This window comes from Megascapheus bottae, chromosome 15 (genome assembly GCF_031878675.1).
Source record: "Megascapheus bottae isolate mThoBot1 chromosome 15, mThoBot2.hap1, whole genome shotgun sequence".
Lineage (NCBI taxonomy): Eukaryota > Metazoa > Chordata > Mammalia > Rodentia > Geomyidae > Megascapheus > Megascapheus bottae.
In genome coordinates, this window is record NC_143523.1 from 27,939,072 (window position 1) to 27,963,057 (window position 23,986).

Here is a 23,986-nt window from a genome sequence, read left to right on the forward strand (position 1 = left end):
ACCACAAGAAAAAAGTGCCTTTTTTTTTCCTTTTGGCCAGTCCTGGGACTTGGACTCAGGACCTGGGCTCAAGGCTAGAGCTCTACCACTTGAGCCACAGCGCCACTTCTGTCCTTTTCTGTGTATGTGGTACCGAGAAATCGAACCCAGGACTTCGTGCATGCTGAACAATCACTCTTCCGCTAGCGCTCCCCTGGCCAAAAAAGTGCCTTCTTATACTACCTTCTCATTGTACTTGTAATTAAATCCAAACTCATTTACAAGCCTTTTAGACCTCACAAGCTGAACCACTTTGCTTCTCTCACTACTTCAGCTACAAAGTTTCTAAATTTTTCTTTTTTAGAAAGTCCTTTTGCTCTTTGGTGATTCACGTCTCAGATTTCAGGCTACGCCTCTAGGCTTTTCCCATCAGGAGAGATAGTACATACCTAAAATCCTAGCATTGGGGAAGCTGAAGCAGGAAGATTACAAGTACGAAGCCAATGAGTTACCTAGTGAGTTCCAGGCCAGGCTGAGCTACAGAGCTACATAATGAGACCCTGTAAGAGGGAATAGAGGAGAAAGAAATGGGAGAAGGGGGCTGGGAGTTTGGCCTAGTGGTAGAGTGCTTGCCCAGCATGCATGAAGACCCAGGTTCGATTCCTCGGTACCACATACATAGAAAAAAGCCGGAAGTGGTGCTGAGGCTCAAGTGGTAGAGCTCTAGCCTTGAGAAAGTCCAAGGACAGTGCTCAGGCCCTGAGCTCAAGCCCAGGACTGGCAAAAAAAAAAAAAAAAAAAGAAAGAAATGGGAGAAGGAAGAAAATAAGAACCATATCCTGACTTTCCTATCTACAATATGTAAACACATTGTCATGGTGTGCTTTCTCATCCTGGATAAAAGTTAAGTTTCATGGACCCTGTTTGTTTGTTTTGCCAGTCCAGGGGCATATACTCAGGGCCTGGGCACTGTCCCTGAGCTTCTTTTGCTCAAGGCTAGCACTCTACCACTTGAGCCATAGGCCACTTCTGGCTTTTTTTATGTGGTACTGAGGAATGAATCCAAGGCTTCGTGCATGCTAGGCAAACATTCTACCACTAAGCCACATTCCCAGCCCTCAATGTTACATTTTTTAAAATAAATCAATAGTTGTATTTGGGTTATTTCTATTCATAGTTGAATATTTCATTCTAGATACTGGACTTTCAGGTGTTTTGCTTTTGGGGCTTGTTTGGGTTTTTAATTGTTGTTTTTGTTGTTTTTGGTACTGGGCTTGAACCAGGGGCCTGGGTGCTCTCCCTAAACATTTTGCTCAAAGTTAGCACTGTACTACTTCAGCCATGGCTCTACTTCCAGCTTTTTTTGTGGTTAACTGGAGATAAAAATCTCACACAATTTCCAGCTTGGAGCAGCATCTCAGCTTTCTGACTAGGATTACAGGTGTTAGCTCCTGGCACATGACTGGGACTGGGCATCTTGATAATATACTCTGATGTGCATCTATTTTCATCCATTGAACTGAGCATTCAGAGAATTCTTTCAGTCTAGCAACTCATTTCTATCAATTCTGGGAAGTGGCTTTGAATTATTCATCAAACATCTCATTCCTTTTTATCTATTCTTTCTTTCTGGAACTCCTATGTATGGATAGTAGATTTCTACTTCCCAGAAATTAACACTATTAAATATGATGGATTTCTTTCCAGTTGCCTATATAAATTTAAAAATAAGTGCGATTACAATTGTACATGTGTTTTTGCATCTTGAATTAGCATAACTTCAGCATTCTTTTAATACTCTAGAAATTCTGCATAAACAAGTTCTATTTGCATGATCTTTTAAAATTCTTCAGCAACACATGTACATTTCTGTAGTGTACAGTTCAAGACAATGTGTTTAACTTTAGCCGCATGTTTGTAGTCACTAGAATTGTGTCAGGTTCTGTTTCTATCTACCTGTGAATATCAGTGTTAAAAAGAACAATAGTAAATAAGTTTGCATGTGCCTATAACATTGGGGGAGGGCTGGGAATTGGGCATAGTGGTAGAGTGCTTACCTAGCATGCATGAAGACGGGGTTCGATTCCTTGGTACCACATATATAGAAAAAGCCAGAAGTAGTGCTTATGGCTCAAGTGGTAGTGCTCTAACTTTGAGAAAGCCCAAAGACAGTGTTCAGGCCCCAAGTTCAATACCCAGGACTAAAAAAAAAAAAACTGTGGGGGTGGAAGCACAGCTCACAAACTGTTCATAAACTTTACAATAAATAGTTAAAAATGTGCAAGTATGAAGCTCCCCTAAGTCCAGAGTTTGGTTATTATTTTCAGTTCTAATAGAATATTAATAACAAAGGTTAATTGGGAGGGAAAGAGAAAAGTTTCCAGCTCAGTTGTAGGCCACTTGTCAGTCCCTGGACTCTGCCAGACTCTCCTGTCTCAAACCTTCACAAGCAATGTCTTCTTCACCTGCTCTCATAGGTTGTCTTCTGGTTAGTATCTTTCAATCTGCAATGTAAATGTTACCTTCTCAGAAAGTTCTTCCTCTCCCCACTTCACCAAACACTCCTTCTGCCCAAGCTAGCAGCTCATGCTTATAATGCTAATTACTCAGGAGCTGAGACCTGAGAATTACAGTTTGAAGCGAGCCCAGGCAGGAAAGACCAGGAGTCCCTTATGTCTAAATAACTACCAAAAATGTGTAATTGGCACCTAGGACCTGACCTCAAACCCCAGGATTGGCATACACACAGAAACACACACACACACACACACACACACACACACAAACACACACACACACACACACACACACGAAGTAGATAACTTTCCTTTTTTTCTTTTTTTTTTTTTTCATTCCTAGGGCTTGAGCTCAGCCTGGACACTGTCCCTGAAATCCTGTTTGCTCAAGACTGGCACTCTACCACTTGAGCCACAGTGCCACATCCAGTTTTTTCTGTTTATATGTTTCTGAGGAATCAAACCCAGGACTTCATGCATGCTAGGCAAGCACTCCACCACTAAGCCACATTCTCAGCTTCACTGTACCTGCTTAACTTTTATCCTTTACTGACAAATTTCTGGCTTGGATGGAAAGAATATCAGGAGCTGAGGACAAGCAAAAAGAGGAGGGAGAAGGTTCAGGAGAAAAGACCACAGCAGCTAACTCTCCATTGACAGCTACTGCTGAAGCTCAAATACTGACCCCTGTGCCCTGGAAATTTACCCAGCCCCCATCTAAATAAATGATATCATGTACAAACTCCTGTTATCAACAGCCCAGTGGTATTACTTAGGTGAAGCTGGATAATAGGAAACCCCATCCTGGTTCCCCTTAATAGTATTTTAATCACATTGTGAAACTATTTTATGCAATAATTTATCTCATTCACTATATTATGAATCTATAAGACTTATGTTGGTTTATGCTTACCATTAAGGTCAAGGCATAGGCTCATAATATATTCATCAATACTAGGACTTAGACTTAAGGCCCTGATGCTGCCCCTTACCTTTTTCCAAAAGCTCAAAGCTGGCACTCTACTGCTTGAACCACAACTCCATATCTAACTTTTTTGTTGGTTCATTGCAGCTAAGAGTCTCACAGGCTTTTCAGCCCAGGGTGGCTTTTTCTATGTATGTGGTACCAAGAACTAGAACCTGGAGCTTCCTGCATACTGGGCAAGCACTCAACCACTAGGCCACACTCTTGGCCTGCACAGGGTGGCTTTGAACTTTGATCCTCAGATCTCAGCTTCCTGTGTAGCTAGGATTTCAAACATGAGCCACTGGCATCCTGCATAAGAGTAGTCTTAACATCCAGGGAGAGTGGTGCATGCCCAGTGTCTAGGAAGCTAAGGAAGTGGGGAAATCACAATTTCAAGGCTAGCCTGGGATACATAAGTGAAACACTGTCTTATTTAAATAAAGAAGGTAGTCTTAATTGTGGAAAATATGAATTATTTAGTTTATATATTTTAAGTAGTATCCATAAAAACTTTTAAGACTAAGCAAGTACGAGTCATTCAGAAGAACTTTTATAACTAATAAATCACATGCTGGGGATATATATATATATATATATATATATATATATACATATATAGCTCAGTGGTAGAGTGCTTGCCTGTTATATTCAAGGCACTGGGCTTAATCCTCAGTCCTGTGGGCAGGGGTGGAGGAGTAAGAAAAGAAAAAAGGAGGAGGGCCGGGAGTTTGGCCTAGTGGTAGAGTGCTTGCCTGGTTTGATTCCTCGGTACCACATACATAGAAAAAAGCTGGAACTGGTGCTGAGGTTCAAGTGGTGGAGCTCTAGCCTTGAGAAAGTCCAAGGACAGTGCTCAGGCCCTGAGCTCAAGCCCAGGACTGGCAAAAAAAAAAAAAAAAAGAAGAAGAAGGAAAGTGGGAGGAAAAGAAAGGGAGGAAAAGAAAGGAAAAAATCAATTACCTATAATTTTTTAAAATTCATATTATCATAGGGTATTTTGTTACTGTAGACTTAAAACATATACATTTTAAACTTCATGTTACTGAAATTCAAACATATACAAAAGCAAAGATAACATTGTAACCAATAACCCTTGGATCCATTAGCCAGCTTCAGTAATGATCCCTTCCAGGTCAAAATCATTTATCCATACTTTCTCCTTCTCCCTCTTCCTTCTATAACTACTCTGAACTAAACTCTACTTATGATATTAATTCATCTTTTAATATTTCAAGATGTATCTCAAAGGATTTGCGTGTGTGTGTGTGTGTGTGTGCACGCACGCGTGCGCTAGTACTAGGGAACTCAGGGCCTGAGCACTGCTTCTTTTCTCTACCACTCATCATAGATCTTCTTTCAGCTTTTTGGTGATTAATTGGAGATATGAATCGAAAAAGATTTTCCAAATGAGATTCTCAGATCTCAGCCTCTTTAGTAATTAGGATTATAGGCACGAGACACCTACACTGACTATTTCCATGTTTCTTTTTTCTTTCCTTCAATAACACAGGGTTTAAACTCAGGATCTCAAGCTTGATCAGCTTGCTAGCTCTACTTGAGCCATGCCTCCAGCCCTGCTTTTTGCTGGTTGTTTTTGAAGATGGAGTCTCATGCTTTTCTGCCAGGAATGCCCATGAACCTTAACACTCCAAATAGCTAGAATAGTAGGCATGAGTCACCAGCAACTTGCTTTTCCTTTTTGGCAAGGTTTTATTATGTTGCCCATGGTAGTCTTGAATCTGATGATTCTACTACCTTCAGCCTCCCCTTGACTGCTCGGATTATAGTCATGTGCTACTATGCCTAGCTGCTTGGGAAGATTTGATTGCAGTATTATAAGCTTAAGTGTTCAGCTCAATTAATTTTCAAAAATTGTACACACCTATATAAAACATGCCCCAAGGCTACTTTATCTCCACCTTCTCCCTTTCCATTACTACCCCCAAGTCAGGTAACCATTAACTTGATTTCTAACACTCATATTAGTTTTGCCTTATTTTCAATTTCATTTAATTGGAGCTCTGCAGGGGTGCCAGTGATGCATAATTGTAATCCTAGCTACTCATGAGGCTGACATCTGAGCATCATGGTTTAAAGCCAGTCCCAGCCTGGTCAGAAAAGTCCTATGAAACTCTTATATCCAATTTGTCACCAGAAAACTAGAAGTTCTGCTGTGGCTCAAAGTGACAGAGCCCTAGCCTTAAGCAAACAAGTTCAGGGACAGCACCCAGACTCTGAATTGAAGCTCCACCACCCATTTAGAAAAATAAAAAAAGCTTAAATAAATGGAGTTCTATGCTAGGCACTGTAATCCTAGTTATTTAGGAGGCTGAGATCTGAGGACCCTGGTTTGAAACCTGCCTAGGCAGAAAGCTTAAGGACAACACCCAGGCCCTGAGTTCAGGCCCCATGACCAACAAAACACAAAAACAAAAACACCAGTCAGTTGTGGGGCTTGAACTCAGGACCTGGGTGCTGTAACCTGAGCTCTTTTGCTCAAGGCTAGCACTGTACCATTTTAAGCCAAAGCTTAAAATGTGAATTGGTGTATTGTAGATAAGAATCTCACAGGGCCTTTTCTGCTCAGGCCAATCTTGAACCACAATCCGAAGATCTCAGCCCTCTGAGTAGCTAGCTTACAGGCATGAGCCACCACCTAACTGGGTTTATTCATCATTTCCATGAATTCCATATTGTTGATTTTCATTACTATGTAGAATTCCCTGCATATTCCATGATTTCTTCCTGTTTAGTTTATTGCTAGTAGGCATTCAGATTGTTTCCAGTTTGGCACTGTTACTAATTTTGTTGCTATGAACATTCTGGTACATGTACCTCAACAATTCTTACTTCATTCCATAGTATTAGCTTTTCAGATTCTTCTTCAATCTGGCATGTTAGCCCATGCCTGGATCACCAGTACTTGGGAGGTTGAAGCAGTAGGATCATGATTCTGAAGCTACCTGGAGCTATATTGAGAGAGCCTCTATTGAAAAAAACAAAACAGGGGCTGGGAGTGCAGTCTAGTGGTATGATTGTCTAGCATGCATAAAGCCCTGGGTTTGATTCCTTGGAACCACATACTCAGAAAAAGCCAGAAGTGGAGCTGTAGCTCGAGTGCTAGAGTGCTAGCCTTGAACAAAAGGTGTCCAAGGCCCTGGGTTCAAGACCCATGACTGGCAAATAAACAAAAATCAAATCAAAACAGAAAAGTCCTAGATCATCTGTGCCTTTTCCATTTTCAAATATAATTTTAGAAAAAAGCTTGTAAATTATGAGTCCTTTTTTAATCCACATGCTTCTTCACGCTGTGTGTGTGTGTGTGTGTGTGTGTGTGTGTGTATGTATAGTGTGTGTGTATGTATGTGTATTTGTCCTGGAGCTTGAACTCTGTCCCAAAGCTGCTTTTGTTCAAGGCTAGTACTCTACCACTCAAGCCACAACTCTACTTCTGTTTTTTTTGTTGTTGTTGTTGTTGTTGTTTTGTAGTTTATTGGAAACAAAAGAGTCTCACAGACTTTCTTTCTTGAATTGGCTTCAATCCTCAGATCACTGGTGCCTGGCTCATCTCTTTTTTATATTGTAATTTATTTGTCAAAGAAATCAGATCCTAGCTGGGTGTGGCAGACAGACTATTCCTATAATCCTCTGGAGGCTGTAGCAGGTGGAGGCCAGCCTTGGCGATGCTAAGAGCTCCTATCTCAGCAAACACACATACAAACAAACAGAAATTAGGTCTTCCTCTTTTTTTTTTTTTTTTTTTGCAGTTCTGGGCACTGCCTTTGTATGCTTTCTACTCAAGGCTAGAGCTCTGCTACTTGAGCCACAGCTCCACTTTCAGCTTTTTCTGTGTATGTGGTACCAAGGAATTGAACCCAGGGCTTTGTGCACTCTAGGCTATGCTCCTGGCCCCAAAGTCTTCCTCATTTAGAGAATGGTAAACTCGAGAACTGCAGATCAAAGAGTGTTACTTCCTGTCCAGTAAGTGAGGAAAGGAATGCTGAGTTTGTGAAAGCAACGACATTTTAGAGGGGCTTGAAAATTGCTAGAGCCCTGTTATCATAACTTGGCTGTAAGAACTCAAGTTAGTGGAAGGTGAGGATAGAGACTGAAAATGTGGGGGGTTGTGTTGACCCCTAAAAAATGACATTCTGAGCCAGGCACCGGTGAGCAGTAATCCTATCTATGCAGTAGACTGAGGATCACAATTCAAAACAGCCAGGCAGGAAATCCTGGTAAGACTCTTATCTCCAATAAGCTACTCAGAAAAAGCTGGAAGTGGTGCTATGACTCAAGTGGTAAGAGCACTAGCCCTGAGTACAAGGAGGATCAGAGACAGCACCCAGGCAGAGTTCAAACCCCAGGATGGGGCTGGTAGGGGAGTGGGAAGTTGCATTCTAATTCCAGCAGCTTAGGATCAGATATTTGGAAATGTCTTTGTGTGCATGTGTGTGCGCACACACACACACACACATGCACTAGTACTAAGGGCTTGTATGTTATCCCTTTGCTTTTTCACTTAAAGCAAGTACTCTAACACTTGAGCCACACCTCCTCTTCCTACTTTTTGGTGGTTAATTAGAGATAATCTCAGGAAATTTTCTGCCCAAGCCAGTTTGGAATCAGAATCCTCAGATCTCAGCCTCCTCAGTAGCTAGGATTATAAGCATGAGCCACCTGCATCTAGCTCATATCCACTTTATTGAGACAGTATTAATATTCATATCTAGTACATGCATTCCCATCAGAGGTAGAGTTATCATGAAATTAATGAAACTTCAGTGTCCCTCTCTTGTACTGGCCCCAGACCAGGTGTAGTAAGAGGAAATTGGTTGTTCTGCTAGGAATCAAGCCCATGTACTTGGCAAGTGGTACTATTAAACTACATCCTTTGCCCCAGTTCTGGGGCTTGAACTCAGGACCTGAGCACTGTCCCTGAGCTTCTGTTGCTCAAGGCTAGCACTCTACCACTTGAGCCACAGCACCATTTCCAGCTTTTTGTTTACGTGGTACTGAGGAATCAAACCTAGAGCTTCATGCATGCTAGGAAAGGACTCTACCACTAAGCCATATTCCCAACCCAGAGAAGCTTTTTTTTTTGTTTGTTTGTTTGCCAGTCTTGGACTTGGGCTCAGGGCCTGAGCACTGTCCTTGGACTTTCTCAAGGCTAGAGCTCTACCACTTGAGCCTCAGCACCACTTCCAGCTTTTTTCTATGTATGTGGTACTGAGGAATCAAACCCGGTCATGCATGCCAGGCAAGCACTCTACCACTAGGCCAAACTCCCCGCCCCCGAGAGAAGCATTTTTATGAAGCATTTCTAATTAAAGCCTAAAGAGATCTCAGAAGAGTCCTCAATCTCCAAGTCTTGAGGTATTTCTTATGATTTATTTTCTCTTTAAATACAAATTTTTTTTTTTTTGGCGAGTCCTAGGGCTTAAATTCTGCGCGTGGGCACACCTGTGGGCATATTCTTCAGTTTTGTGCTCAAGGGTAGTGCTCTATCACTTGAGAGTCACAGCTCCATTTCCAGCTTTTGTGTTAACTGGAGATGAGAGTCTCATAGATTTTTTCTGCCTGGGCTGGTTTCAAACCCCAATCCTCAGATCTCAGCCTCTTGAGTAGCTAGAATTACAAGTGTGAGCCACTGGCTCCCGCGCCCGCCCTAATCTTTTTAGTCATAATTTGTATCCTAGTGCAGGACTTATAAAAACCTCTTTTGCAAGCCAGGCGCAGTAGCTCACGCCTGTAATCCTAGCTACTCAAAGAAGCTGAGATCTGAGGATCGCGATTCAAAGTCAGCCCAGATACTAAAGACCACTCTTTTTTTTTTTTTTTTTTGCCAGTCCTGGGCTTGAGCTCAGGGCCTAGGCACTGTCCTTGGATTTTCTCAAGGCTAGAGCTCTACCACTTGAGCCTCAGCGCCACTTCCGGCTTTTTTCTATGTATGTGGTACCGAGGAATCGAACCCGGGTCTTCATGCATGCTAGGCAAGCACTTTAACCACTAGGCAAAACTCAGCCCGTTTTTTTTTTATTTTTATTTTTGTTTGTTTGTTTGTTTTGCCAGTCCTGGGCTTGAGCTCAGGGCCTGAGAACTGTCCTTGGACTTTCTCAAGGCTAGAGCTCTACCACTTGAGCCTCAGCACCACTTCCGGCTTTTTTCTATATATGTGGTAGCAAGGAATTGAACCCGGGTCTTTGTGCATGCTAGGCAAGCACTTTAACCACTAGGCCAAACTCCCGGCCCAACCACTCTTATTTCCAATTAATCACTAGAAAAGGGGAAGTGGGGCTCAAAGAATAGGGTGGTAGCCTTGAGCTGAAGAGCCCAGGGACAGCCCAGGCCCAGAGTTCAAGCCCTGTGACCCACAAAAATATAAATAAAACCACTTTCGGTCCAATCCACTTACAGATTTCATTAAGTAATCACCAATATACTCAGAGAGTCTATAGTAGCTCCCAAAGGAACCAGCCACTACAAAATAGAGGATGGCCTGGCGACAGTGGAACGACTCATAACATCAACGTTCCTAAAACGATACCTGCAGTTAATTTTTTACCTGTTTGCATCCAAGGGTTGGCTTTTAGTCAAATGGAAGTGCGTTTTTGCAAAGGATAAAGCACAAACTTGATTTCGGGACCCTCTGATTGAATTCCTAAAAGCAGCAATAATAGGATTCACAACCCTGTGATTGGCTGCAGTCTTTGATCCACATCATCGACCACCTAACAGTGCCTGAACTGGGGATCACCATCCCTACCCACACTCCCTCCTCCTTCTAGACAATGTCCTCCCTCCCTCCTTGGCAAGACGTGATGGAAAGTCTGATCCATAACAGCTACTAGGTTATTAGCGGATACAAAGCCATGTGAAACTACCAGGGGAAAAGTCACGCCATACAACGGACTGACACTAGAAGAACCGGAGTACTACTAGCGGTAGTATCAGGACGGAGCAGGAATTGGAAGGACCGCAAAAGCCTGGTGGGCCTAGGCCCTGTCCTGTGTCCCCTTCAAGGAGCTGGTCGGGGACGCTTACCCCTGGGCTCTCCACTTGACCCTGTGCCCTTGGATCTTCAGTCCCTCCGCTCCCCACCAGCACTCCCTCACACCCCGTGGACTCCTCCTTTGTTTGTTTGTTTGTTTTTAAATCTCAACCCCGGAGGGCTCTGTTTGCAGCACCTAAAGGGCCCCGTGGTACTCCAGGAGCCGTCACCCCACTCATCCTGGCCAGATATACAAACCACTGCCCCTAGAAAGTGCCCCAGACCCGACCCAACCCAGATCCTACGGGGATCTCAAAGGTCGGAGGCTGGGCAGCCAGGGCGCCAAGGGCCCCTTGCTCCGTCCCACCTGCCAGTCCGCCAAGGCCCAGGCTGCGGTTGTCCCCGCCCCGTCCGGCGCCAGCTAAAACCCGGTGCGGAGCCGCCGCGCCCTGGCGCGGAGGACTGGGCATGCGCAGTGGGCACGGCCGGCTCCCTGCGCCAGGTGGAAGCGTTCGCCGTGGTCCCAGCGGCTGCGCTGGGTATGCGGTACCGGCTGGCGTGGCTGCTGCACCCCGCTCTGTCCAGCACCTTCCGCTCGGTCGTCAGCGCCCGCCTGCCGCTTCCGAAGTGTCCCTGCGGGTAAGCGGACCGACTCCCCGGACACTCGGGGCCCGTGGGTCCCGGTGGTTTGGCTCCCGGCTTGCAAAGTGGTGATTCAGCACTTAGAGCGGCCGCCGCCGCCCCTCACGCTGCCAGTCCCCGCCGGCCTGGGGCGCGGGTGTCCGCACGGGAGGGCGGGCCCCGGCGCGGCGGCGGCGGCGAGGACGGACGCGGACGGTGACCCGGGAACGCGGGCCGGGGACGCGGGAAGGGGGCGCTCAGCCCGGCCCAGGAGGGGGCCCCGGAGGCGGAAGCCGACCCCCGGGCCCCAGGTCGGGTCAAGGCTTCCCAGGCGTCCGGGGGAGGACCGGACTTCCCAGGACCCGGGAAATGCCCGCGGTGGGAACTGTGAAAGTTTGCTGCCTCCGAGGTAGCGAGGATGGTGCTAGGTTTCCGGTCGCGGGATATGGGGAAGTCGAAAGGTACCTAGGGGATCCTCGCCTTGCTTTTTGCCTCCAAGCCACCCTTAGCCCGGAGAGATTGTGTGGCTCCCTCCCACCCCCCCCCACCCCGGGCCAAAGCAGGTTTAGGACACTAGCTTTGGGGTTTTGTTTGCGTTTTGCATGCCCTCTTCACTACGTCTCTGTTCCGTGTGTACACTTGAAGTTTGCAGTCCTGTGGTGAAAGCTCAACACTCTCTACCGTAAGTAAGGTACCCTGCTTAGGTAAATTATCTGAACCCCTTCTGGTTTTAACCGGTAATGTTTCAGAGCACGGTGATAAGATTCTGTGTCATCCGTGTGACCAGTCTTCCAGGGACTTTGCTTGGAGTCGATTGACAACAATGAGTTTGTGCCAGGTGCCCGGTGGTTCACGCCTGTCATGCTAGCTTCTTCACAGGCGGAGATCACAGTTCGAAGCCAGCTGGAGCAGGAAAGTCTGAGAATTTTATCTCCAAGTAGTCACAGAAAAAAGCCAGACGTGGCGCTGTGGCTCCAGTGGTAGTGCAAAAGGAGCACAGAGACAAGTGCCCAGGACCAGCCAGAAAAAAAAAAAGAAAAGAAAAAGGAAACAATGAGTTCCGGTGTCAGAAATGGGCTGGATGGCCCTGCATGCTTTAGGAGCATTGGAGAGAGCTGGTCTCCGCTACTTATTGAAAGAATGATGGAAGTGGTGGACCCTGGGCAAGTGTGAGTGTAATCTAGCACTGGTGTGCAGGTAGTGTGTGTTGGGAGGAAAGTAACCGATTGATTTAGTTGAAGCTTTAGAGAATTTCTCTTGGGGACTCAAGGAAGATAATTATCAAGTCCTGTGTCATACTAGTAGAGAATGCTAGCCTGGACCTTAAATTTCAGTTGGGATTTTTTTCCCCAGTTAAGTAATTGAATATTAAAAATCATTAAATGTTTTGAACTGGGTTGACTGGGCATGGTGGGGCACACCTATAATCCCAGCACTTGGAAAGCTGAGACAGGAGGATCTCAAGCTCAAGGACAGTCTGGGTAAATAGCAAACAAGAGCTTGTCTCAAAATATAAGGGAGGACAGGGGAAATCGTGGTGATCTAATGAAACTGGTCGTTTAAGAAACCAAATAGGGCTGGAAATGGTGGCTTAGTGATAGAGCGCTTGCCTAACATGCATGATGCCCTGGGTTTGATTCCTCAGTACCACATGAACAGAAAAAGCCAAAAATGGTACTGTGGCTCAAGTGGTAGAGCCTAGCTTTGAGCAAAAGAAGCTCAGGGACAGTACTCAGGCCCTGAGTTCAAGCCCCAGGACTGGCAGAAAGAAAGAAGGAAAGGAAAGAAGGAAGGAAGGAAGGGGAAGGGAAGAAGGAAGGAAGGAAGAAGACAGACCAGATGACTGTGTTCACAATGTAAGAGAGTGGAGAGAGAGATTGAGACTTAGTGTTTGCTGCTTGGACTATGAAGGCAGCTATGCTACTAAGAGGGACTGATTAATACAAATGAGTAATCTTTAGGACTTGTTTTCCTCTCCACTAGTTGCTGAGAGAAAAGTGGGTATGGTCAGCACCAGCAAGATGCCTCCTGTCCTCTCACCAGAATGCTTTACCATGCTTTATTTTTAATTCATCCCCTATAGGCAAGGTTTAGCTCCCTTTTGTTCCTAGCATGAGAGAGACAGAGAGAGAGACAGAGAGATAGACACAGAGAAAGAGAGAGAGAGAGAGAGAGAGAGAGAGAGAGAGAGAGAGAGAGAGAGAGAGAGAGAGAGGGAGAGGGAGAGGGAGAGGGAGAGGGAGAGAGGGAGAGGGAGAGAGGGAGAGTGTGAGAGTGTGAGAGTGTAGGATACTGGGGCTTGAAATCAGGATCTTGGCAGGCATTCTGTCACTTGAACCACTCCATCAGCCTTAGAGTTTGTAGTTTTAAAGGAAGCATCTATTTTAAGTTTTATACAACTAAGTGGTTTCCTATGTTCTACTGTAATTAGATTTACTTTGTGGTTTTCTCCACTGCTCTTCACTTAAATTGATGAAGTCCTGGGCATAGGTTGGCCAAACAGTCAAGGTTCTTAGAGAGAGAAGGAAATTATGAAAATTCAAAGCATGATGAATGAGGTCAACTATCTAGAAAACTATCATGAAAGTAAGTGACTGAGGAAAATATGGAAAATTCAGGTTCAGTCAAAGGGATCAGGACATAGTTTTTGTTGTTGTTGATTGTGGGGCTTGAACTTGGGGCCTGGGTGCGTCCCTGAGCTCTTTTACTAAAAGCTAATGCTCTACTACTTTGAGCCACAGCTTCACTTCTGGTTTTCTGGTGGTTAACTGGAAATAAGAATCCTATGGACTTTCTTGCCTTGACTGGCTTTGAACCCCGATCCTCGGACCTCAGCTTCCTGAGTAGCTAGGATTACAGATATGAGCCGCCGCACCCATCCAGGGTACCACATACGCAGATTGGGAGGGGGGCAGTGTTCTAGATGTATCTTTTTTTGCCCAATTATGTGTCTGTAAGCTATTAAGTTCTTTTTTTTTCTTAATTTGAACATTTTTTAAAAAAAGTTTTATTGTTTGGTGGGGTTACAGTTGCATTCATCAGGTAGAGGATACTTCTTGGACATTGTTTCCCCTTCCCATGTTTTTCTCCTATTTTCCCTTTCCCCACCCCAGCTATTTTATTTGGCAACCTGGATCAATTATCCCCACATATTCAGATTTTTTTCCTTTTTTTAAAAAAATTTTTAATTTTTTTTATTGTAATTAGTAAAAGGGTTACATGATATTTGCCAGATAGAAGGTGCATTAATTCACATACATTGATACCCTTTCACATGTCTTGGTATCCATTACCCTCCCCCCTTTTTTTCCTTTTTGCCAGAGCCTGGCACTGTCCTTGAGTTTCAAGGCTGGCACTCTACCATTAGAGCCATATCACAACTTCCAGTTTTTTTCTGTGTATGTGGTACCAAGTAATTGAACTCAGGGCTTTGGGCATGGTAGGCAAGCACTCTACCTTTAGGCCATGCTCCCAGCCCATATTCAGATTTTTTTTTTAAATTAAAGTTTAAGGGCATTGTCCCTGAGCTCTTCAACTCAAGGCTATTGTTCTAATGCATTCCCCCTTCCCCCCCTTTTTTTCTTTTTGCCAGTCCTGGGGCTTGAACTAAGGGCCTGAGCACTGTCCTTGGGCTTTTTCCTCAAGGCTTGTGCTCTGCCACTTGAGCCACAGCACCACTTTTGGCTTTTCTATGTGTGTGCTACTAAAGAATCAAACCCAGGTCTTCGTGTATGCTAGGCAAGCACTCTACCACTAAGCCAAACTCTCCTTACCCCTTGAGCTACAGTGCTACTTCAGGTTTTCTGGTGATTAATAGGAGACGAGCCTCACAGACTTTTTAGTGCCTGGGCTGGCACTGAGCTGAGATCCTCAGATCTCAGCCTCCTGAGTAGCTAGGATTACAGGCGTGAGCCACTGTGCCCAGCTTCCATATTCTGATTTCAAGGAAGTTAATCAATCTGTTATACTTAGGAAGAATTTTTTGCCAGTCCTGGGACTTGAACTCAGCGCCTAAGCGCTGTCCTTGGGCTTTCTCAAGGCTAGAGCTCTACCACTTGAGCCATTGCTTTTTCTGAGTATGTGGTATCGAGGAATCAAGCCTGGGTCTTCATGCTTGGTAGGCAGGCACTTTTCCACTAGGCCAAACTCCCGGACCAGGAAGAATGTTTTAACAGAGATGAACATAGAGGTCATGATGGCATGTTTATTGATGTTTAACCCAGGCATGAGAGCCTGGGATAATCTGTTGTTCTATAGTACTTCTGCCATTTTATTGGAGCATTCATTTCCTAGTTTGATATTCTGTTATCTTCCCTGCCCCTCTCTTTTTGAGTTAAGGTCTCACTATTAACCCAGACTGGTCTTGAACTTTTGATCCTACCACCTCGGCCTCCACAGTGGTAGGATTGCAGGCATCTGCCACCACACCTAGCCTAGTCTAACCTATTAGTTCATTTATAAAAGTAGACCTCTGTTCACCCAAGTGGTAGCGCACCAATGAGATAAAGATCTATATGGGACTGTATCTGGGGGACTTAGAAGTAGCAGAGCCATCTCTGGCAACCATTTGGGACACCTAGACATCAGTCACCTCACTTTGCAGGTGCCACTACTTTGCATTTTTTTTTCCCACTCTCCCTTTTTTTGGTCTGTCCTATGGGCCTGGGTGCTATCCCTGAGCTTTTGTGCTCAAGGCTAGTGCTTTATTACTTCTACTGTGTGAGCCACAGTCCACTTCTGGCTTTTTGTGGTTACTTGAAGATCAGAGTCTCACAGACTTGTCTGCCAGGACTGACTTTGAACTGCAGTCTTTATATCTCAGCCTTCTGAGTAACAAGGATTACAAGTATGAGCCTGTCCTCACCCTCTTTTTATCATTTTCTTCAAATAGGGGTTTCAATTTAATATATAACAATGCATCTTGATCAATCAGCTCTTGAATCATTCCTCTCACTCCACATGTATCATGTACTTCGCAATTCTGCATCTCAGACTTTGGAAACAGTAGTATACTAAGTGAGACTAACCAACTATTGAGATACTCAGACCTTAGGTGGGCTGTAGTTTATTACATGCACTAGGCCCTGAAGAAATACTCAGACTTTTAGACTACTTTTTAATCTCACCTTTTGTTTGTGTTCTGGGGTTTGAACTCAGGGCCTGAGTACTGTCCCTTAGCTCTATCCTTTTTTTTTTTTTGCCGGGCTGTGTGTGCGGGGGGAGTCTGTTGGTCAGTCAGTCAATCATGGGGCTTGAACTCTGGGCCTGAGTGCTGTCTCTGAGCTCTTCAGCTCAAGACTACCACCCTATCCCTTGAGTCACAGTGCCACTTCAGTTTTCTAGTGGTAAGAGTCTCATGACTTTAGTGCCCGGGCCAGCTTTGAATCATGATCCTCAGATCTCAGCCTCCTGAGTACCTAGGATTATAGGTGTGAGGATTACAGGCTTCCCTTAGCACTTTCTGCTCAAAGCTGGTGCTCTGTACTCTTTGCTGGTTAATTGGAGAATGAGAATCGCACAGATTTTCCTGCTTCGAGCTGGCTTCCAACCCTAATCCTCAGATCTCAGCTTCCTGAGTAGCACCCTGTGCATTTTTTTATTTTATAGTTTGTAAGTAGTTTTTAAGTACAGGCTTTATTTTGTATGTTATCCACAAAGTTTAGGGAGAAAAGTAATGAGGGAGACAGGTAACACAGTTTCTTGTTCCTAAAAATGTTGTAGTTGACTTTTGTCTGTAGAACAGATACAGTATGAATGGGGCTCTACCTGTGTATACTTAACAAAGTGCAGAGTGGTTATAGTAGCTTGAATTTATAACCATTTATGTAGGATAATTGTTCAAATCCTAGCAAAAGCACAAAACCCTATCAAAAAAACAAACTACACAGAGAAAATGGGGCTTTGAGCTCAATCCCAATATTGTTAAGAACAACAAAAGCTCCATCTTTTACTGTGAGGTGAAATGCCATGTGCGCCCAGTGCTGTGTTTCCAGATATACTAAGATCTAAGTCTGTAATTGTTAGTTTTTTTTTTTCTGCCGATCTATCTTTTCATACTCCAATACCTTTCTGTTTTCTGTTGCATTTTTCCTTTTCTCTCTCAGCATGCTAGACCCTGTGATGGTGTTTGCTTGTTTGTTTTGGCAGTATTGGGGTATGAAATCAGGGCCCCATTCTTTCTAGGCAAGTGCCATCCTCCCAGCCCTTTTGCTTTAAGATGATATCTTGAGTTTTCCGTCAGAGTTTGCCTAAACTTTGATTAGAGCTCCCATATACCTGGGATTGTAGATGTAATCATCACACCTAAGGTTGTGTTGTTTTTGGTTGTTTTTTTTTTGGTCAGCTCAGAGCGTGAGCACTGTCCTTGGACTTTCTCAAGGCTAGAGCTCTACTGCTTGAGCCACAGCACCACTTCTGGCTTTTTCTATGTATGTGGTACTGAGGAATCAAATCTGGGTCTTTGTGCATGCTAGACAAGCACTCTACCACTAGGCCAAACTCCCGGCCCCACACCCAAGGTTTTTGTTGGGTCTTAATTTCTTTCCTAAGTTAGTCTCAAACATCCATCTTCTCAATCTCAACTTTCTAAGTAGCTGGCATTATAAGAGTAAGCCACATATTTGGTCCAGAGAGAAGTTTACTATAGTTAGTTTCCTGTATTTTGATGAGGCTCTCTCCTGAGCTTAGTAGAGGTGGACTGAATTGGTGCAGTGGTTTTCATCCACTACTTTTGGGTGATCAAAATATAGTCAGTATCTGACTTATGTAATTTTAAACCTCTCTATACATCAACTTTACAACAACAATTTAAAAAATTTTTTTAAAGCTATAGATAGATAGATAGATCTATAGACATAAAGAGTGTGTTAAAAAAAACTTCAGTGCTTGAGGCCTTTCATCCTCAGTATTACTGACATTATTTGAACCAGTTAATTCTTTGTTGAGAGCTGTTATGTGCATTATGGGATGCTTGTCAGCACCTGTGCCTCTGTCTGCTCACTACATGCCAGAGCAACCTTCATTTTGTACTTTTTTTTTTGGTCAGTTGTGGGGCTTGATCTCTGGGCCTGGGCACTCTGTCCCTGAACTCTTCAGCTCTAGGCTACCGCCCTACTCCTGGGCCTGGGTGTTGTCCTGAGCTCTTCAGCTCAAGGCTACCACACTACCACTTGAACCACTGCCACTTCTGATTTTCTAGAGGTTATATGGATATGGAAGTCTTATGGTCTTTAGTTCCCCGGGCTGGCTTTGAACCCCAATCCTTAGATCTCAGCTCTGAGTAGCTAGTTTTACAGGCATGAGCTATCACACCCAGCCATTTTGTACTATTTTAAAATGCCTCGAAACTGGAATGTGGCTTAGTGCTTGCCTAGCATGCATTAAGCCCTGGGTTCAATTCCTCAGTACCACATAAACAGAAAAGCCGGAAATGGCTCTGTGATTTAAATGGTAGAGTGCTAACCTTGAGCAAAAGAAGCTCAGGGACAGTACCCAGGCCCAGAGTTCAAGCCCCAAGGCTGACAAAAAATTAAATTAAAATTTTAATTTATTTAAGTGGGCATCAGTGGCTCATGCCTGCAGTCTTAGCTACTCAGGAGGCTGAGATCTGAATGTCAAGATTGTAAGCCAGGATTGCAGAGAGAAAAGTTCATGAGACTCTTGCCTCCAGTTAACCACAAGAAAACTGTAAGTAGAGATATGGCTCAAGTAGAAGAATGATAGCTTTTGAGAGATAAAGCTCAGGAACAGGAACTTGGCCCTGAGTTCAAGTCTCAGAACTGGTGCACACTCTCATGCTCACACACACAATGCCTGTAGACATTGCCACATGTTCCCTAGGGGAGGGAGTAAAACTGTCACCTACTGAGAACTATTGACTGTAAACTTTGCCATACCAATCGCAATTATGAAGGGATAATTAATGATCTGTTTTCCTCATAGTCTTACGAAGTATTATATTATTACCAATCCACCCACCTTTAAATATGACAATATACAACTGGAATTTGCATGAGTATGTGTTAATAACATGGTAGTTATTCAGGTGGCCTATTTGTTGTATCTCATTCCATAGAACCATGATGATGATCATGAAAAGGCTTCCATTTATGGATGTATTATGTACCAGATATTACTATGCTTTGGAGAAACTTAAGCATATTTTACAGAAGCCCTATATGAAGTCTGCCCTAATCTGATGCAAATTTAGGGGCCCCATCAATATAATGGACTCAGGCAGACATTTCATGTAATTTCTTAATTTACAAATTGACATGGTTTAGTTTGATCAAAAGTCCATTTGTATCCTGAATCTGAGAGCATAGGCCATTTGTTAAAGGTGAAATGTAACTACTAAACTCAGTATGTAGGTTTGAAGCATCACACAAAATCAGAGTCTGGTTCTGACAGAAGACAAAAGGGGTGCAAATGAGCCCTCAAGTGGAGATATGTCCCTGTGAGTAGTAATGATTTGCTTTCCTTAGGAAGTTCTAAGACTATTTGTTATAAGACTGTGTTCTAAATTATCTTTAAGAACCGTGATAGTCTTGAAGCTGTCTTTGCCATTCTTTTTTTTTTTTTTTTGCCAGTCCTGGGCTTGAGCTCAGGGCCTGAGCACTGTCCTTGGACTTTCTCAAGGCTAGAGCTCTACCACTTGAGCCTCAGCACCACTTCCGGCTTTTTTCTATGTATGTGGTCCCGAGGAATCGAACCTGGGTCTTCATGTATGCTAGGCAAACACTTTAACCACTAGGCCAAACTCCCGGCCCCTGTCTTTGCCATTCTGTGTTCATGGAACATCTATAAGGAAGATAGCCACATGAAAATATTAAATCTGAAGTTAAAGAAATACTAACCTCATGTGGTATAGTTGTTTTTGTTTTTGTTTTTCCAATCCTGGGGCTTGAACTCAGGGCCTAGTTGTCGTCCTTGAGCTTCTTTTGCTCAAGGCTAGCACTATCACTTGAGCCAACAGCACCACTTTCTGGCTTTTTCCGCTTATGTGGTACTGAGGAATCAAACCCAGGGCTTCATTCATGTTAGGCAAACACTCTACCACTAAGCCACATTCCCAGCCTAGTATTTTTGTTTTGAAATAATTCAACTGATTTTTTTTTTTCCTGTGTGTGTGTACCAGTATTAAGGCTTGAACTCAGGGCCTCCCACTTTCCCTTGGCTTTCTCTGCTCAAGGCTGGTGCTTTACGATTGAGCCATACCACCTTTCAGATCTGATTCAAATCTGAATTATTTGATATAAATGTTGAGTATGTTGAGAGAATTTATTCAAACTTTAAGAATTTCAATTCTATTCTTATTGTATTTAGTGCTTGCTTCTTTTTTAGTGCTTACTGGGGTTTGAACAATGGGCCTGGGTACTGTTCCTGAATCTCTTTGTGCTCAAGGATAGCACTCCACCAACTAAACCACCCTGCTACTTCTGGCTTTTTCTGAGTAGTTTACTGGAAATGGTGGATTTACTGCCTGGGCTGGCTTTGTAATGTGAGCCTCAAGTCTCAGCCTCCTGAGTAGCTAGGGTTACTGGTGTGAGCCACTGGTGATGGCTAGTGCTTGCTGTGTTTAATTGGTTTCATTTTCACTGGAGTCTAAAGTAATGACCAAACATTTTCAAATCATCATGAATAAAATCTTGAATTAAAATATTGAGTATGTGAGTCTAGGTATTGATGGCTCATGCTACTCAGGAGGGTGACATCCAGGATCAGAGTTTGAAGCCAGCCCAAGCAGTAGAGTTCATGAAACTTACTTCCAGTTAATCACCAAAAAGCTGGAAGTAGAAACATTAATCAAGTGGTAGAGCCTCTCTAGCCCCTGAATTCAAGCCTCAATACTGGCATGTACACAAACATATTTACTATATGTTAGTGGCTTAGTTGAATCACACTGTTTTTACTTGGTCCTCCTATTATGGTCAAGATAACCATAAGCCAAAGTAATCATCTCAGAACACACCCAAGAAGGTTTAGGTAATTGTCACACTAATTAGGCAATTATATCATAGCCTTCTCAGATTAGAAGCTACTTCCCACTTGAAGTGAAAATATTTCCATTGATAACTTTTGGTGATGAGTATTTATAATATCAATAATTCTTTTATCTCCTTTTATTTTATTGTTCTGTTTTCAGAAACTGTCTTCTGTAACTTCTTATTGAAATACAAGTAGTCAAGCTTGACTTATTTTCACAAACTGGGCATACCTGTATAGGTAGCAAATGGCCATGGAGCAAACCCTCCTCCTTCTCACCTCTAATCACTGCTAACCCCCAAAGGTAATGACTTTCCAGACTTGATGGCATAGCATGGCATTCTCGTTCAGGTACTTGATGTAAATGCAAGAACTGTGCCTGGGCTGCCTTCCAACTTCAATCCTAAGATCTCAACCTCCAGAGTAGCTAGGATTACAGGCATGAAACACCTGTGCCCAGCTTGTACATTTATTCCTGCCATACGTTTCTTTTTTCCTATGGACAGTGTATATAATGAGATAAAGTTCGGCTCAGGGACTTCTTTGATGGATGTGAAGTATTTTTCCATATCCTTCTACCACCTATGCTTGATTTATATGAGGAAGAAGAAGGAAAGAACTAAAAGCTTCTCTTGGAGCATTTCTTTTGACCCACTTTAATTTTTGTCTTTTTTGTTCTGTGGTGTTGTGAGGAAGGAGAACGGGGTCAGGAGAGTGGTAACTAGGAGCTGGAAAAGAAAGCCTGAAGCACCACCTCTGCTCCTCCCGTTCCCACGCTTCCTCTTTCTCTGTCCTTCCAGCTTTACCACAAATCAACTGTGCCTGACTGCAGTTGGGCAAGTCACTTAATCACTGGGCCTTTGTTCTTCATTGGGTTGAGGAAGGATGACCCTTGCAGCAGCTGCTGAACCACCATTTAGGGAAAATGAGAAGATTAAATGAACAATTTACAAAGCCTAAGACATGCTTAAAACATGGGGGTGATGCAAATATCACTGTGGCTCAAGAGTTGCCTTGAGCTCGCCAGCCCAGAGACCAAGCCCCACCACCACACCACCACCAACAACAATCACAAAAAATGGGAGTGATTGTTAGGATTCGTTTTATGTGCCGGTATGCTCTCTCAGTTTGTAACAACCTGAGACTTTGCAGAGGTCACTTGTGAAAGCCCTTGTCCTCACATCACACCTGTAAGAAACTATCTCTCATTTGTTTAAATTTTTATAAAGTCTCCAGAGGTGTTCCTTGTTAACCTTGTCATTTTGGGAATTTACAGTTATTGATAAAAGCATGGACCAGAACTAAAACAAATGTGCCAAGGAACTAACCTTCAAAGTGATACTGCAGGGGGGAGGGAAAGTGGGAGAAAACAAGGGAGGTAGCATTGTTTGACAAGAAATGTACTGATTACCTTACTTATGTAACCTTAACCCCTGTGTACATCACCTTTGCAGTAAAATTAAATTAAAAAACAGAGCGATAATACTATAGGATTCATTGAAAATGCGATCATCCTAATTCATTTCAGTTTTTGGGTGTTGTTTTCTTTTGTTTTAATATCAGCTTTTTTTTTTAAGGTGTATATTTTGTGCCAGCTTGAACTCAGGACCTCAAACTTTTGCTTAGCTTTTTTCACTTACAACTGGAGGTCTATTATTTGAGCCACAGCTCCAGTCCAGCTATTTTGCTGGTTAACTGGAGATAAGAGTCTCAGGATTTTTCTGACCAGATCTCAGCCTCCTGAGCAGCTATGATTACTAGTGTGAGCCATAGGTACCAAGCCTGAGAAGGTTTTGATATGTAAATTTGACTTGGCATGATCACTTACCTGGTCTAGTTTATAGGTTTTCATTTCTAAATGGGGCCTGTCTTTAGATTTGTAGAGTGCATTGATGGCGATGGGCAGGGGTTAAAAGTCAAAATAAAATTTCCCAATCTGGGCCGGGAGTTTGGCCTAGTGGTAGAGTGCTTGCCTAGCATGCACGAAGACCCGGGTTCGATTCCTCGGTACCCCACATACATAGCAAAAAGCCGGAAGTGGTGCTGAGACTCAAGTGGTAGAGTGCTAGCCTTGAGAAAGTCCAAGGACAGTGCTCAAGCCCTGAGCTCAAGCCCAGGACTGGCAAAAAAAAAAAAGCTAGAATTGGTGCTGTGGCTCAAGTAAAAAACACTAGCCTTGAGAAAACCCAAGGACAAGTGCTCAGGACTGGCAAAAAAAAAAAAAAAAAAAAAAATTCCCAATCTGTTTGTTATTAAATAGGCTGTGAAATACAGGATTGTAAAAGGTCATTGGAATAAAAGGCTGTTTGCAGCATCAGATTTGCTTGGGAATTTGGAAATGACCTTTTATTTAGGAATTTGCTGTCAATCTGACATTTAAGCCTCTTCATATCTTAGTCTGTGAATGTGTATATATGAGCACACATGATGCTAGGGATGGAAGCTGGGAACTCACACGTGCACACGTACTCTACCTCTGAGCTATAGCTCCCAGCCCAGAGTTTTTAGATTATGGTGGTAGTTTGACTAATACAAGCTCCTCTGTTTTCCATTTTATTCTTTGTGTTTTTCTTCTCCTTATCAGGCTTAATTTAGGCATTCCTTTCTACTTTGTCCCTCCCTTACCTCGGATTTGACTGCTTCTACTCACCCCTTTCTTTACACCCTTGATGCCCTCTGGACAGCTTTATTGACAACTTAAATGATAAGTTCCTGTTACTAGTCTGGTTCCTTCAGGGCCAGGGCTCTGGGACACTCCTCTTCATGCAAGAGAGTTTGAGTTATAATTGTAGCTTGTGATAGAATGGTTTAGGACAAGTGACTTAAGCTCCTGAGCTTCTTTTTCTTTTTTTTTTTTCCTTTGGACTCAAGGCTTGGGTGCTATCCCTGAGCTCTTTTGCTCAAGGTTAGTGGTCTACCACTTCGAGCCAC

At 43.5% G+C, this 23,986-nt stretch overlaps 2 protein-coding genes across 5 annotated transcripts in view; one reads left to right on the forward strand and one right to left on the reverse strand.

The window, feature by feature from the left end:
* Positions 1-9,959, reverse strand: part of Kif11 (kinesin family member 11) — a 56,277-nt gene extending 46,318 nt beyond the window's left edge. Inside the window, exon 1 of the mRNA XM_090346246.1 lies at positions 9,875-9,959. The gene's annotated coding sequence lies outside the window, so the exon portion shown is untranslated. The remainder of the gene's footprint in view (positions 1-9,874) is intronic.
* A 995-nt stretch (positions 9,960-10,954) lies between these two features.
* The window catches only part of Ide (insulin degrading enzyme), a 76,398-nt gene continuing 63,366 nt past the window's right edge, over positions 10,955-23,986 (forward strand). For 3 of the 4 annotated variants that reach the window (XR_016537818.1, XM_090346247.1, XM_090346248.1), the window contains exon 1: positions 10,955-11,089. Coding sequence is in view for 2 of the 4 variants with exons in the window: in XM_090346247.1 (XP_090202373.1) it covers positions 10,992-11,089 (98 nt within the window). In the remaining 2 variants the exon portion in view is untranslated. Of the gene's footprint in view, positions 11,090-21,297; positions 21,360-23,986 lie in introns of those variants that run through there. The other variant, XM_090346249.1, reaches the window with a different exon arrangement.